Source organism: Artemia franciscana, chromosome 19 (genome assembly GCF_032884065.1).
Source record: "Artemia franciscana chromosome 19, ASM3288406v1, whole genome shotgun sequence".
Lineage (NCBI taxonomy): Eukaryota > Metazoa > Arthropoda > Branchiopoda > Anostraca > Artemiidae > Artemia > Artemia franciscana.
Window position 1 is genome coordinate 34,522,705 of NC_088881.1, and position 16,132 is coordinate 34,538,836.

Below are 16,132 nucleotides of genomic sequence, written 5' to 3' on the forward strand. Positions count from 1 at the left end.
TCTGTAAATCCCCCAAAAAAGGCTTCACACATGTATCTAGATTCTTAATACATGTTCTATTTTTGCTAGAAATCCCAAGAAACCATGGGGAAATTAAACACTATACAAAATTTTGGGAGAGGGGACCAGGCCCGAAGCCCCCCCCCCCCCTGCGTACGTGCTAGGGCTCGAGCATCACTATGTTCTCCTCATCTGGGAAACTTCCCGGTAGATGATTTGTTTGAAAATCGGAAATTTGCTGTACTTTCGAGATACGGCCTAGAATCTAAAGTGGTAAAAACCGATTTTACCAGTTTTTTGCAGTAGATATTCGTATGGAAATACTGAAAATAATAAAAACCTAGCATCCAGCAGGTGATGGAGGGCAAAGATGGTAAGAAAACAGATTTCAGAAAAAAATATCGATTAATTTCTGTATCTTAATCTATTCTTCCCGTCGAAAAAGGCTATTTTACGATTTTCATCAAAAACTTGAAATATTAGGTCTCGGCAGAGGACAGAAAATATGGAAAAAACATTCACGAATGAAAAAAACAAAACAATCACGAATTTGAAACATTATTGGCAGTGCAGTGATGTGTAATTTTAATCATAAACACGAATGTTACTATAATATAACTCAAGCATCACTATGCTCTTCTCCTCTGGGAAAACTTCCCTGTAGACGATTTGTTTGAAAGTCAAAAATTTGCTATACCCTCGAGATACTGCCTAGAATCTACAACATCAAAAACAGATTTTACCAATTTTTTTAAAATAGAACTTAAGATAGCTTGCGTCCGTATTTCTTTACATTTCTGCTTTATTAGATTCCGCAAGTTGTGAGTTTTTCGTTGTTTTTTTTTCTTCTATTTTCCCCTCCTTTTATGTTTTCTCTCTCTTGTTTTAGTGCCTTTTATTTTTTATGTGTTACTCTGTTACTGGTTCTATATGATCTCTATTTTGATTTGCATTGTGTTTTTGTGCGTTTTTTATTTGTGTCACTCCAAGTATTATATCTTTATATAGTGTGGGTCAAAAATAAATAATAATAATAATAATAATAATACTGAAACTAAAAAGCTAGCATCCAACAAATGATGGAGTGGTGAAGACGATAAGAAAACAGACTTCGGAAAAAAAAAATATCTACGAATTTGTATCTTAATCTATTCGTCCCGTCGAAAATTAAACTATTTTACGATTTTTTTTCAAAATTTGGGATATTAGGTTTCGGCTGAGTATCGTCAAAATAGAAGCGTAGGAGCTAATTAGTAATTCCTTCCAGAAGCCAAAGAAATTATACATGAGAATCCCGTTAGAGATCTGTCATTTCCTGGAAATTCCTAATGTCCAGGTAAAACAGTTCCCGGACCTGATCAATGCTTTCTACTATTTTCAACAGTAGCCATTTGCGCTTTGACATTTAGATTTACTTTTTATTTGGTATGTATTTATAACTGTATTCATAATAATCTAGCTACAATTTATTGATATGAGTTATTAAATTAGGGGTTAATTGTTTGCCTCTTAGTGAAAGAAGAAGGTATATTGGTAAGGTTAGGAAACAAGAAAACGCAGATTCTTGCCCTATGTTGGAACGTATAGGAGAAATTTTGTTCCATTTAATGGGAAAGTACGAAACGTCGCAAACGTAAACAAAATATAGTGAACGTGCTCAGCCTTTGGCCGTAAATTGATTATAGTTAAACTATAGTCCAAAGAGTTTAGGTAACTTACGGAAGTGGAAACTGACACTAAAAAAAACCTCAACGCCGTCTAGCGTTTGGCGACACTTGGCATTTTTTCAGTGTAGTAATAAGAATAACTATTTGTTCAATGCAATTCAATTTATTTAGTTGGTAAAATCGGTGTAGTAACAAGCGTCTGATCTCAGTTCCTGACGGAAAAGTCATTTCATAGCTTTAAAAATGACAAGTGTCACCAAGCACCAGATGGCGTTTACGGCTGTTTTTTGCGATACTAGCGCCATTTTCATCTGTTATAGGCTACTCATCCTTTTTCTAGAATCAACTTTAAGCGTTTTGCTGCTCAAGCCATTTTACTCTAGAACTCCAGTTGACTCGCAGCAAGTAGCATATAGCAATAGCGTGATCCATTCTACACTAAACAAGTCCCTTCTACCTAACCAATTTCTGCTCCATGGTATTAGCCAAAATGAAGAAATATATTAACGACAATATACCTAGAATATTAGAAAAATCACTCAGGAATCTAAGATTTTCCTTCAATTTTTTAACGGGAGGAAACGAGTGACATTTCCGAGCTGAGTCTTGTAAGGTGGTCTATGCAATATGACCCACACTCTACGGTTTGAATTTTCTTACTAAGTGTAACATTTTAAAACTTAAGAGACACCCTTTCAGTGTCAAGAAGGGAAAAGAAAGCATGAGAATCTTCGGTATCAATGAAATGTTCCTGTTTGAGCTTTATTATTTTTCAAAATTCCTCCAACGTCCCTCTCATGGGATTTTCTTTGGATTATTTTCCCATCGTCCCAGCATGACAAGTCCTATGCATCTGTTTCTTATTCAATCTACGAAAAATCAAAGGATTTTTCAGATCAGTTCTTGGGATAAGAACTGGACCACGGGGGGTCCAAATTTTGACCTCTTCCCTCTCTTTAAGAAGCTGAAATGAGTGAGAAGCTGAATTATAGCTAAGTAGTAGCCCAAGTCTAACTCGTGGTTCCGGTATTTATAGAATTGACTTTAAGTTTGTCAATTCAAAACTTCAGGATATTTTGTGGAAAAATATAAAAATAATATCAACGGATTCGTCGAGGCTCTATGTTGTACAATCCGAACTTGGTAATACATTTGGTAATATCAAATGTATATGGTAATCAAATGTATGCATTTGGTAATATCATTTGATAATACATTGGTAATATCAAATCCGAACTTGGTAATACATTTAAGGCCTCTTGCAGATTTGCAGATTCTTTCTCTATGCCTTCTCGGATCTCGTACAGTTAACTCGTATATAGCGAGGATACTTCGTCAAATCAGTCATTTTGAAGAATGTCCAACCTAATAAAGCAAAATGCGAGAAGACATGCACAAAAACTGGCGTAGGCCTGATAATTCAGAAAGCTCAGTTCAATGCCGAAAGGAAATGAAAAGCAAGAGGGGGGGGGGTACAAGTAGGAATGTGCCCAACTCATTTCGGGGAGAGAAGTTTAATTTCACTCTACTGTCAAATTGCATGTTTATATCCAGTTTTCAATAGATCAAACCATGAGAGGGAGAGGGTAAATTCCCTCTCTGTCATTGTCGAATATTGAAAGATAAATGTTTGATATAAATAATAATCCCTCTATGTAATCCTCTCAATTTTCAGAATTTTTCCGTTGGCTCCATTCTCCAACAAGTCGCTCTCAGGGGATTTTTCTCCAGATTATTTTCCCATCGTCAAATCCGTGGCATCTGTGTCTTATCTCTTCGATAGAAAATCGTGGGATTTTTGAAGAATCTCGATGACATTCAACAGACAACACAGCAACAGCTGATTTGAATTATATTCAGCCAAGAGGAAAAATACAGATATGGTGAATCTCTTTTTAAATGCAACACGAGTGGTCTAATATAATTATGGTGACGCCTGAAAAACTAGTTTCATTACAAGAATCATTTGATATTTAAAGTCAGTTATGAGGCTGGTATTTACATTGGCTTTCTTGTTTTTACCGAGTAAGTTGACTTTATTTTTTCTATTTCTTAGTTGGCTTCCACAATCCATATGTATATACAGCGTATGTTAAATGCCAGAGTATGTACACTGGTATTTATTATGGTTTTCCTGTTTTTACCGAGTAAGTTGACTTTCTATTTCATTTCTTAAGCAGCTTTCAGGATCCGTACGTAACTTTCTATACTTAAGTTGCTTAACTTTCTATACTTAACTTTCTGATTAAGTTGCGTTGCGTTAAGTATAGCCTTTCACACTTAAAAAATCGCCTCGGGCTAGAAATCCCTAAGTAATAATCATTCTCTAAAATCATCACAATAAATTATTAAAAATTTAAATGTGGAATTCAGATTTAAGTATGACCAAGCGTAGCCTACATGGCTTTCTAAGGAAAGTTTGTAATTTTTTTTGTAATAATTTATTGCTCATTAAAAAATTCTATCTTGTTGCTATTATTTTGACTTTTCCAGAATGTAATGTAAACTATGTAAACTTATGAAACACAAACCCACGTGTAGAGCTCGAGACAAAATTCGCTTCGTATGACGTGGGGAATGCTTTACACCGTATTTGAAAGCATCATTATTTACAAATACATACTGTAGACACTAATACACGATTAATACTGTATATCAAGACTGTATCTAGGGGGTACCGGGTATGAACCTTCCCCCTTCGAAATTTTTCCTGACTCGTAAAAGCGTTACAAAACGCTTATAAAAAATTGTAACCTCCCCCCTGAAAAAATACTCCTAGCCCCCATAAGAAATCTGAATACACCCTTGCCGTGTACATTACATGTCTAACCCATTATGAACAAATCTTGGTAAAATTCTAGTTTAGTGACTTTTTGCTATCTCGGAATGGGGTTAGGTTAGGAAAATGAAATTTCAGGGTCCACACGCTAAAGTATGTCCCGGAAAGGTATTTTGAAGTACCTACCTCCACTCCCTTTCCCTCTAGAGGGTCCTGACCTTTGATGACCCTTAAAAATATGTGTGTTCTAAAAGTGAAACCTTGCAAAATAGATCTTCTGCTTGAATGAAGTACAACAAAATTGTTTTCAGCTTCATAACTTTGCTCAGCTCCAATTTATAAGGTTTTAAAGATATAAAAATACATTTCCTAAATTTTGAAAAAAAAACATTGATATGGCCCAAAATTCTACTCAAATAACAAAAATTGTATTTTCAGAACTAAAGGCAGAGAAAAAGAGACTAGTAACTGAAAATTAAGGTAAAATGCTGTTTTAATAAAATTTCAATAGGTATAAACATGTCATGTAGGCAAATTTCAGGGCCCTCTAGAGGGAGAAGGAGTGGAGGTGGGTACTTTAAAATACCTTCCCAGGATATACTTTAGCCTGTAGACCCATCTCCAAAAGTTTCATTTTCCTAACCTAACCCCTTTCCGAGATAGCAAGAAGTCACTTAACCAGAATTTTACCAACAATTATAACCCCCCCCCCACGCTGAAAAAATACCCCGTGCCCCCAAAAAATCCTCAATACACCCTTGCCGTGTATTCATTACATGTTTAACCCATTATGAACAAATCTTATCTTACCCACAAATTATTTTTGGTTTGACTGGGGGCTCAGGCACATTAGGGTTAATTTTATTTCAGAATAGAATATTTCAGAGGAGAGTGCGCCATTTTGTGAAAAGTGCCTAAAATAGGCATACTAAATGGTACAATCAACTGAGATTTTAACAGTCGTAAAAATCTCACTATCTTTACAGAGAACATTTTCAGGATAATTGATTCTTGATGTTAGGCGTGCCTGTGCGGACTACTCCACACACAATTCATCAGAAGAACTAAAGCATATGTCATGGGTGAAATCCTCTCACTGATTCTTGGGTACTTCTGTATTATTCAGAACACACTCAATAAGTGAAGTTAGGTTCTTTCGTGAACCTAAGGTAAAAAAAAGAGGGTAAAGGATACGGCATTAGACTTTACAGTCCGTACCGGCGGTGCTGATCTCCGTTTCTTGGCCCTTCAGCCAGGAAGTGCAATGGGAGGTTGGGGGCCAGCCATCCTGTGCTTTCGCACACCCTTCCTGTTTGCCTTCCACAGATTTCTCCAAGGTACCCATTTAGAGCTGGGTCGACTCTGGCTAAGCTTACTGACCCCCGCCACTGACCCCCGTCCCAAACTGAAGAATTGGGTACACTGGGATTCGAACCCGCGTCCTCTCGGGTTCAGGTACATTTATTTAATAAATATTTTATATATAGAGGTGGTTAGGTAAAGTTAGGTATTTGATATAATGCACCCCGACCCCTCCCTCTAATGTACAAATATATAGCCCAATCTTTTGATAAAGCAGTCTACTCATTTTTTTCATATTTATTTCATTAACTTAGCTATGCACACAAAACGTCAAAAACAAAAATTAATCCTTTCAAATCTCCCTCTTGTTATATCGAGAAGAGTTGAGTAATTTATTTGTAGCGATTTGGACAGTCAGCACCATGGAAAAACTGATTGCGTGTTAACAAATATTTGGAGGGGCAATCAATTTTCAAATATCGTCGGTACACAATTTTCGAAAATGTATCGTGGTACAGAAAAAATCTGTGTCGTGGGTACAGATTTAGAGGTTGCCCCATCCACAAGTAAACAGTATAAAATCCTGGAAACTACTTTAACATATTCTAAAATACTTATTTACATCATTCTGAAAACGAATCACTTTACTTTACCCCTCCCTCGCCCCACTGTGCAAATGCATAGCCCAAATTTTATTTTATTTATTCCATAAAAAATTATTATTCCAAAAATTATTTATTCCATGAATTTCTCGTCGCTTGTTTGCCATTAAACTAATTTGTAGAACATCATCTGCCTATGGAATATCCATGGGGTATATATAATGCGGGCTATATGTTTGGACATTAGGGGGGACGGGAGGATAAAGTAAAGTGATGTGCTTTTAGGGATGACCGAATCTGTATTTCCGAATCTGTTAAAGCAGTTGTCAGGATTTTATGGAGGGCAACCAATACAATAGTACTAGATCGTGTACAGTAGGCGGCTCGTGCCAAGCTAGGAGTAAGTGTGCCACTTGTGGTGAAAATGTGCTATGGTTCCAAGCACCCCAGGTTTTAGATACAGAGTAACTCACAGACTATCCCTACTCTAATACTTACGTTTGGGGCTGGGAGAGACAACAACACTCCTTTAATGAATGTTTAATTCATCTTGAGTTATGTTCTTTCTTTTCACTATCATTGAAGAAATTTCATTTTATGTTTAGGTAAATTAACTTGTTTTTCGGGAATATCAGTGAGAGAAAGGGAAGGAGGCATTCCCCCTAGATTTTTATCCCCCTTTGCTTTGAAAAATACCTTTTTCGGATGATTTTATTGAAAAATATAAATTTTTTGGTGTTTTCGTTGAAAAAAATTGAAAAAGCAACAAAATTACTCCCCTCCTAGATTTTGAAAATACATTTGCCCCACTACATTCTTATGAATTTATGCCACTATCGCTTTATTACATGTGAAACCTGTAATTATAGGCCCGCGATCTGGCATCAGTAATAAAAAGAATTATTTTTGCATTATATCATTGTTCCTCTTGTCATCGTAATTTCACAAGGGAGTGAAAGTACAATTTTGAACTGGTTACAAGTATGTCCCTACATAAACCGTGGCAATAGTTATCAAACAGTTCGTGGTAACGAACTGCAGGAAGGAGCGACCCGCCTCAATAGGGACCGAAACTCGAAAAAATGGAATTTTGATACCAATAGTTACATCAAAAGAATCGCATTTTAATGCTTATTTTAAATATATAAGTTTCATTAAGTTTAATCTTACCCATCAAACGTTACGAGCCTGAGAAAATTTGCCGTATTTTAGATAATAATGGGAAATACCCCCTAAAAGTCATAGAATCTTAACGAAAATTACTAAATCGTATTCAGCGTATCAGAGAACCCCCCTGTAGAAGTTTCAAGCTCCTATATACAAAAATGCGGATATTCGTATTTTTTACAAGAAGACCGGTCGCGGGTGCGTGTTTATTTGTTTTCTTTCCCCAGGGGTGATCATATCGACCCAGTGGTGCAAGAATGTCGCAAGAGGACTCATTATAACGGTAATTAAAAGTTCTAGTTCCCTTTTAAGTAACCAAAAAATTGGAGGGCACCCAGGCCCCCTCCCATGCTCATTTTTCCCCAAAGTCACCGGATCAAAATTCTGAGATAGCCATTTTATTCACCATAGTCGAAAAAACTAATAACTATGTCTTTAAAGACGGCTTGCTCTCCCACAGTCCCCGTGGGAGGGGACCCCATTGAGGTATTTGTCATGGGGTAAGAGACTTTCAATGAAGGGGGTGGAGGATTTTCTAGTGTTATTTAAAAAACAATGAAAAAATAAATATGAAAAGTTTTTCCAACTTTAAGTAAGGAGCAGCATTAAAACTTAAAACGAACAGAAATTATTACGCATATGAGGGGTTCACCTTCTCGTAATACCTCGCTCTTTACGCTAAAGTATTTTTAGTAATTTCTGCTATTTATTCTACGGCCTTTGGGATTCAGGTGTCATTCTAAAAAATTGGGACAAAATTTAAGATTTAGCGTAAAGAGCGAGGTATTGACGAGGAAGTTAACCCCCTCATATACGTAATAAAAACATACGAATATAGAGATTAGTTACGTAAGTTAATTCGTAAGTTACGTATATTTTTTACTAATTAAAACTTTCGTAAAAAATTAAAAGTTCTAGTTGCCTTTTAAGTAATCGAAAATTGGAGGGCAACTAGGCCTCCTCCCCCGCTCTTTTTTCTCAAAATCTTCCGATTAAAACTATGAGAACGCCATTTAGCAAAAAAAAATTAATATGAAAATTTCGTTTTAATTATTTATGTGCAGAGAGTCAAAATCAAAACATGCATTAATTCAAAAACGTTCAAAAATTAAATAAAAAACAAGTTTTTTTAACCGAAAGTAAGCAGCAACATTAACACTTAAAACGAACAGAAATTACTCCGTATATAAAAGGGGCTTTTCCTCCTCAACGCCCCGCTCTTTGCGCTACAGTTTATTACTGTTTTAAAAAGTAGAGTTAAGAGAAAGAGTCAAGCTTTAGCGTAAAGAGTGGGGCGTTGATGAGGAAAAGCCCCTTTAATATACGGAGTAATTTCTGTTCGTTTTAAGTTTTAATGTCGCTCCTTACTTTCGGTTAGAAAAACTTGTTTTTTTATTAAATTTTCAGAAAAGCTGAAAATAACTGAAAAACATGTTTGAAGCACCAAAGAGGGTGAAAAAGAAATGTAATTATTTGAATTGGTGAAATAAAAAATTACACAACAACATATATCTTAAAAAATAAGGGAAAACTGAGAATTATTAGTACTTACGACTCTTTACATCACTGATAGCGATAATAACTGTTTGGCTTATTTCAAGGCACCTTAACACCCTCCCATCTCAATAAAATATGTTTTCCTCTTGGTCCTGAGAACAGTTCACGAAAATATCAAGCCAATCGGACACCCAAATTCAAAAATGCTCCACTATTCCAAATGCCAAACCTACTCTTAAACAATTGGCAATTTGCAGGATTTACGGCCTTTTCCCCATGGTGTAATGTCGGGTTGTATGCCTTGGGGTTGTAACATCGACCCTAGAACCATTATTACTGGACCTATGGACAATATTGAACAAAAGAGCTCTCTAAAAACTTTGACCCGATGCCACGGGAGGTTATGGGAGAAGAGCATAAAAAAGGCAAGAAAGGGGGTGGTTTGCCCCCAATCACTTATGATTACTAAAATCATACTAGATTTCTAAATTTCCAGTCACACGTACTCCCTCCAAAGTTTATGTGACCATTGCTCTTGTACGAAAAGGTCGTGAAAAAGAAAGAATACATAGGATGGATATTGCTCTTTATTTAGGCAGCACTAGAGTTGAACCTGATTGCTCTTTAAACTTCTCTTCATTTCTGTTTATTTCTTTATTTACTTTTACTGATCTATTTGTATATTTAGAAATACCCCTTGTTAAATGCATAAGGTGTTATCAATGTGGGATTCACGAGGAGGAAGAATGGAATTGTCAAAATATGCGCGATTCTCGCTTTTGGTCTGGCTACATTGTGGAATGTCAAACTGGGCAAGTTTGCAGCAAAACTAGCACTTACTCAAATGGTAATTTATGGCACGTTTTTTTTAACAAGGAACTTTATAGTCTTTCTATCCTGTTTTCTTCCTCCAAGAAGGAAGGAGGAGTTCTTCCTCCTTCCCTCACTCACGAAACAAAAAAAAATCCTACAAGCATAACTGACTAACACTTGTTTTAGCTAAGCTTAACAGTATCCTAACCCTATCCTTAAAAAAACCTAGGGTTCCTTTTTTTAAAGCTAAGATAATTAGCTGATTAAATTACCAAAATTTATCTACCAAAATTTAATTAAATTTCAAATTATCTAATTAAGATATTAGATAATTTGAAAAAGAAGTGCCCAGCTATTGAGGAAAATTTAGGATTTCAGAGGAAGCCTAGGCTCTAAAACCTCCCTACATTCGGCCCTGGTCCAGGATATTTTCATTTCGATATCCTTGGTACCTTGTACTTGGTAATACCCATCCTTGAAGTTTTTTTTTCTTTCCTGTTTAAATATTCCAGGTTTTAGTTTTTCACACAATAATAAGAAGAAACTTCAGCTTGGATAAGTGAGCTGATATAATAATTTTGAAAATAGCTTCTGAGAATCAAATTGAAGCCAAAAAGCCTTGGCGTTTGGTGTTTTATGTACAAAATTATCCAATTTGAATTCCTTGCTAAAGAATATATATCCCCTTTGCCACCTGGTACCTAATTCTGAAGTGTCGCTGGGAACTAAAAACAGTTTAAAGATGTTCCACTTGGTTTTATCATTTATACAAGAACCGACTCGTTTTTTTAGCAACTTTGTTTTGTACTTTTGCATTGTTTTTACAGTGAGATTGTCGGCTTTCCATCTAAACTACAAAGTGACAAAAGATTTGCCTAAATTCTACTGAAACATAAAAAAGTCGTCGAACCTAAGGTACTTGTATGATATAAACCCTTCCACTTAAGAAGTGAAGTTAGGTTAATCCTAATAAAATATGCCTAAGTATGATAAAATATAATGCTTTAGAAACAAATTAAGGCTATATCTTTCCAAATTAAGGGAGGGTGGGAGTAAAATACAGCTGCTCAGACATCAGAAACTATTCTGATATTATGAAGTAAGAATTTTTTATGAATTCAGGAATTCACACTGTCCAAGTACTTTACCCCTCACTCCCTAATACGCAAATATGTAGCCAAAATTATATATTTCCTATCTATTCCGTCACTTCCCTTTGTCTTTTCTCACGCTAAGTTGAAAGAAACTAGTGAAAGAAACCGGTTTACGGTGCTTCAACGAATGAGAAACCTGAGCGGCAGGTGTATATCATATTAGTACCGAACCTAAAGACAAATCATTAAAAATCTACTGAGAGCGAAATCAGTCAGTAAATGTGTTGCCATCTAGAGTCTTCTCGAGACATAGTATATAGCAAACAATAGATAAGCTGATTTTTATTTTGACCACTCATGCCCTTTAAATTTATGTTCCTTTGGTATATTTTTCTTAATCCTGTAATTTATGGTGTTATTTTTATGCTCTCCTTCGATTTGGCTATATCAACCTAAGACAGTAATTTTACTTTTGCTCCATAATAAAGACTTAGTTCTATTTGATATAGCGGATTGTGCTTTTTAAATTTGACTTACATAGTGTTTTTAACTGAAAACAAGTCGAGATTTAGTTTAAAATCATTGAAAAAAACACAATTTAACTTTTTTTTAATGAATATTAGATCTTTCTCCAGGAAAACGTTTAATTAATATTGCAATTCTGCCTCAGTGGATGAATAGATCTGAGGCTAATGAATACAGTGATATAGTTAGGCCTTTTTTTGGCGCAATGTATAGTTGTAGGCCTGTCGTAAAATCGCTTCTTTCGGAGGGAACATTTATCTTAAAGTGTATATACTATTATTTCTGAAAGAAGCTGAATTTTTAATTGAAACTTTAAATTTTGATTTAAGGTCTAAGTTAATTGGATCCAACCTGAAATTTACCAAAAGTAAGCAATTTCTATTTGATTTTCAACTTTTTTTCCGTTATTAAATATTTTGGGTTAGGTTAGTGTGCAGAACATAGGCTAGAAAGAATGTGTACATCATCGCCTATTGTTCCACTTTGGCTTGGTGTTTCTTATAGAGAGCACCATAGATAAAACACAGAGGAGCAGAAATAATTCTTTGTTTAAGTAGCTAGAATGAACTGTAGGGTTTTACTGGGCAAGGCTAGATGGCATTGATTTCTTGTTTGAGACATGCTTTCTTCCTTTTCAGTTGATTATGTTTTTTTTTTCTAGGAACAATTGAAGAGATTCGAGGTTGTTCATTTGACAGTACCTACTATGGATCAAAGCATTTAATTGGATGTGATATAGCTGAAAAACGAAATTCTGATATTCTCATTTGCTTTTGTGAATCAGATCTATGCAATAGCATTTGTACTGTTAAAGGTGCTGTGATTATTGTCTTTTTTTCCCTTCTTACAGTGATTGTGCCGCGATAAATCTAATATACTACTTAAACAGTACAAAGAATTGAATTTGGAAAAAACAGGCAATATGGTGAAGATTTGAGGATTGGTAGAAAAAACAGGCAATATGGAAGATTGGTGAAGAAATCGATTCATCATAAGTAAAAGACATGTTATTACATAGACCAATAGGAAGGTGGTCATATAGCTAGAAAAATGGAAGAAGCACACATTAGAAAGTGAGAGATTTCAATTCAAGCAAGGATCTAAAAGAAGAACAGTTAGTTATGCGAGTGGAACGTTTTGAACGTTTTGCGAGTGGCTTCAGTGACAAGGGAAATGTATACATCTAAATAACAGGACAATAAATAAAAAGAGACTTTTGTGCTTTTTTGAGACTTTTCATTTGCTTTTGTAAATCAGATCTGTGCAATAGGATTTGTACTGTTAAAAGTGCTGTTATTATTGTCTTTTTTCCCTTTGCTCTTCTTTTTGTCTTTTGTCTTTTCTTACAGTAATTGTGCAACGATAAATCTAATATATATTACTTAATATATTATTATTAAATTACTATAATACTATAAATACTACAATATATTATATACTATAAATACTATAGTATATAATAATACTATAATATATTATTATATATTATACTATATAGTATATAGTATACTATAAATACTATAATATATTACTTAAACAGTACACAAAATCGAATTCGGAAAAACAGGCAAAATGATGAAGATTTAGGGCTATTTCTCTCCCTTTTCATTAGATGGCTTCAATTCCCTAGTAAGGGAATTAAAATAAGATTGGAATTGGAAAATGAAATTATGCTATATTGTTCGCTAACAAATCCAGTTCTTTAGTATTCTCTTAGAATAATAAGTTGAGGACATTTTCCTTAGAATTGTCGTTACCATAGTTGCCCTTTCAAAACTTTCAACAGGTCAGCATGCCCAGTGTCTACGATGGAAAAAAATTAACTAGGCAATTTTTAGAATTGAATAATTGTTGTTTTTTTTTGTTTTTGTTGACGTTTTACCAATCTTTTTACATTAAAGTTCTCTAACAAGCCGTTCATAGTAACAAAGAACCTGTAAAGATTACCCATTGTCAATAGTAACCTCTAAAAATAGATAATAAGCAATAAATAATTCAAAAGCTGCTACTTTCAATGTTGAATCTTTACTAATTTTAGTTTTGTCCATTGAAGTTTATCAACATGTAAAAATTTACGTAATTTTAGAAAAGGGAAGAAACAACGTCAAGAAGAGGCTACGATGCTGGTAAAATAAAACTTGCATTTATACCGAGAATGATGGTGAGGGAAAATTACTTTTCTCCCTTGGTGATTACATTGAACCAGTAATCTTAGAATATCGGGAGAAGACTCATTAGAACGTAAAGAAAGTTCTAGTGCTTTTTGAGGAGCAAAAGATTTTTTGCCATTTAATGCAGCAAAATAAAATTTCAACGCGAGTAGCTCCAAGGTAAAATCAAGCAAGAAATCCGAGACAGGCTGCCAAGGGGAATGGTTGATCCTCTTGTAGGGAAGGGGCCCAAAAACTACATGTATAGGCCTATGTGCTCAAACTTCCCATTCTTCAAACTTCACAAATACCATTGTAATAATAAATTTAATTTCAGTTTAAATGGCGTTTGATGGCACGATAGCCTCCCTCGTGTTTATAAAGATATTATATTACGGCGTGAAATTAATATACCTAAATGATCTAGCATTGTGGAAGCATTTTTATGTTAAGGGTAAACTTTAAAGTTAAGAGGGAAAGGAATAGGAATTTCTAAGGGTGATATCTGCCTTGTGTTTAGAATAACCCACAATGTGATATTAAAATCGAGCAGAAATTAAATATATACGAAAAAAAGTTTGTGCAATTGTACTTTATGCCAAAATTAGAGTTCTTCTCGGGGGAGAAAGAGTTTCTAAAAACTAAATTTTTTCCTATTTTTGGAAATTTGGAATTATTTTGTTAATTTATTTTTGGAATTACCTTCTGACAGTTTCATTGATTTTCCTTTTCAGTTGATTTCAGTTTTCAGTAAGGATAATGGTTAGGTTAATTTCTTACCAATCAGAGAAATTAAGCTTTTCTATAGTGAACTATGTAAAAGGCAATGATCGTGAAAAAAGCTCTCAGTTTATAAAAAAAAGAAGACTCGAATTTTAAAGTCTAAGTTTCAGGGCATTCTTTTTTTTAAATCTTAGATTAAGCAAATTTTTTATGAGAAGTCTGGAAAGGCTTTCGAAAGATGAGTATCATTTCGCAGCTATTGTCTCACTTTCTAGATTTGGGCCGTCAATGGGCCTTTAAACGCGCTGATCAAATCTTTCCCAGTTCCGGGACAATAGCCCTGGGAATCAATTTCATCTTCAATGAACGCCCTTGGATTATTTGTACAAGGTTCTTGGGACTTTCTTGGCACATCTCAATATTGCTTGCTGTTCAAACATAAGAAGGAATTTCATCGAAAGAGCAGAAACTGAGGGTTTCCTCGGTACTTTAAGGATACTTTGCAGTAAATTGCCAAAAAGGGATTTTGCGACTTGACACAATCCTCTTATATGCTTGTGCGAGTTTAACGTCCACAAATAAGATCAGCCAGGCCTTCGTATCTACTCTTGTTAATAAACAATCAGGCTATTTTGTTACTTCTTTCAAGTATTCTCGACTACTATTGTGATTTTTATTATTTTTTGGCGATAATTTCACAAATAAAAACCACACTGTTCAAAATCGATACGGTTTATTCAATAAAAGCATTTGCCCAAAAATTGGGCAAATTTTCTTCGAGTTCGTAACTTTTGATGGGTACCATTAAATTTGATGAATTTTATATACTTTGAATAAGCATTCGATTCTTTTTATGTATTTATTGTTATTAAGACTCTGTTATCAAGCATTCATCAGCACTAATTTTTCAACTAATTCGTTCGTTAAATTACTTTATGACTTTATTTCTGCTTATTTTAGCTTTTAATATGGCTCTTTACTTTTCTCTAGTGAACCTTTTTTCCAGAAAACAAATTGAAAAATTATTTCAGGAAAACATTCAAAATTCGTGTCTAATTTATTTTTCATAGTTAAAATAATAATAATAAATAAAAAAAGGCATAAGCATCTCCAAGTATATAAAAAAAATTGATGCAGATTGTTCTCTAGTCCAGAGTACTGCCAAGAGTTACAAGAAAATAAATAAATAAAAAAGTAACTGAAAATATAGATCAAATTTAGTTTGAGATATGCACATCTATATTGTTCAGTTGACATACATTTTCTCCTGCATAAAAATTTTTCCTTCATTGATTTTTAGGAGAAAACACTTCTATCTGTGCAGTCAGACCACGAAAAACTTAGGAAAAAAACATCTTATAAAAAAAACTGTCTATTTATAATTCGCTTAATCAGGCAGCAATAAACTATTGATGACTACTAAGTGAATTAACGTGACTTGACAATTAATACTATACTAGTAAAATAATTGCTGAGCTACTAAGAGAAGCAAGGGAACAAAGGCTACATTGAGTGGGCGATATCGAACCACTGTTTAGCAGAATTCTCCACTAAAGCCTTTTAGGACACGTTTCTCAGAGATTTTCTAAAGAATCATATTTTGCAAGACAAAGTGATCAGAAAATGCAGTCATTGCAAGATCAGCTGCTCAACTGAGTGATAAGCATCAACAAGAGCATTGTTCCCAGTTAAATGATTTTGTTCCCGGACATATTGCTCCCGGTTAAATGATATTAACTATAATAGAAGGTAATGAATCATACAACATGCATTTCAAGGCACTTTGTACATTTTCCTGCTTTTTTACCCATGA

General features: G+C 34.4%; 2 protein-coding genes across 18 annotated transcripts in view; one reads left to right on the forward strand and one right to left on the reverse strand.

The window, feature by feature from the left end:
* LOC136039604 (excitatory amino acid transporter 3-like) overlaps nt 1–16,132 on the reverse strand; it is a 180,120-nt gene that overhangs the window by 45,430 nt on the left and 118,558 nt on the right. The window lies entirely within an intron of this gene.
* On the forward strand, nt 1,334–13,356 carry LOC136039605 (uncharacterized). Of its 2 annotated transcripts, XM_065723494.1 has the most exons (4): nt 1,334–1,425; nt 3,343–3,692; nt 9,703–9,861; nt 12,108–13,356. In XM_065723494.1, the coding sequence occupies exons 2-4, from the start codon at nt 3,653–3,655 to the stop codon at nt 12,311–12,313; spliced, it is 405 nt and encodes a 134-aa protein (XP_065579566.1). In that variant the 5' UTR covers nt 1,334–1,425; nt 3,343–3,652; the 3' UTR covers nt 12,314–13,356. The 2 variants fall into 2 exon arrangements, with proteins under 2 accessions (XP_065579566.1, XP_065579565.1); XM_065723493.1 differs by lacking the exons at nt 1,334–1,425; nt 3,343–3,692 and adding an exon at nt 3,755–3,814.

What these genes read in the sequence shown, in the direction of transcription:
- LOC136039605 (XM_065723493.1), top strand. Translation starts at nt 3,757, where the DNA reads ATGTTAAATGCCAGAGTATGTACACTGGTATTTATTATGGTTTTCCTG. An exon ending in GGTTTTCCTGTTTTTACCGA is followed by an intron (nt 3,815 to 9,702) that starts GTAAGTTGACTT and finishes TTGTATATTTAG; the next exon opens with AAATACCCCTTGTTAAATGC. An exon ending in AACTAGCACTTACTCAAATG is followed by an intron (nt 9,862 to 12,107) that starts GTAATTTATGGC and finishes TTTTTTTTCTAG; the next exon opens with GAACAATTGAAGAGATTCGA.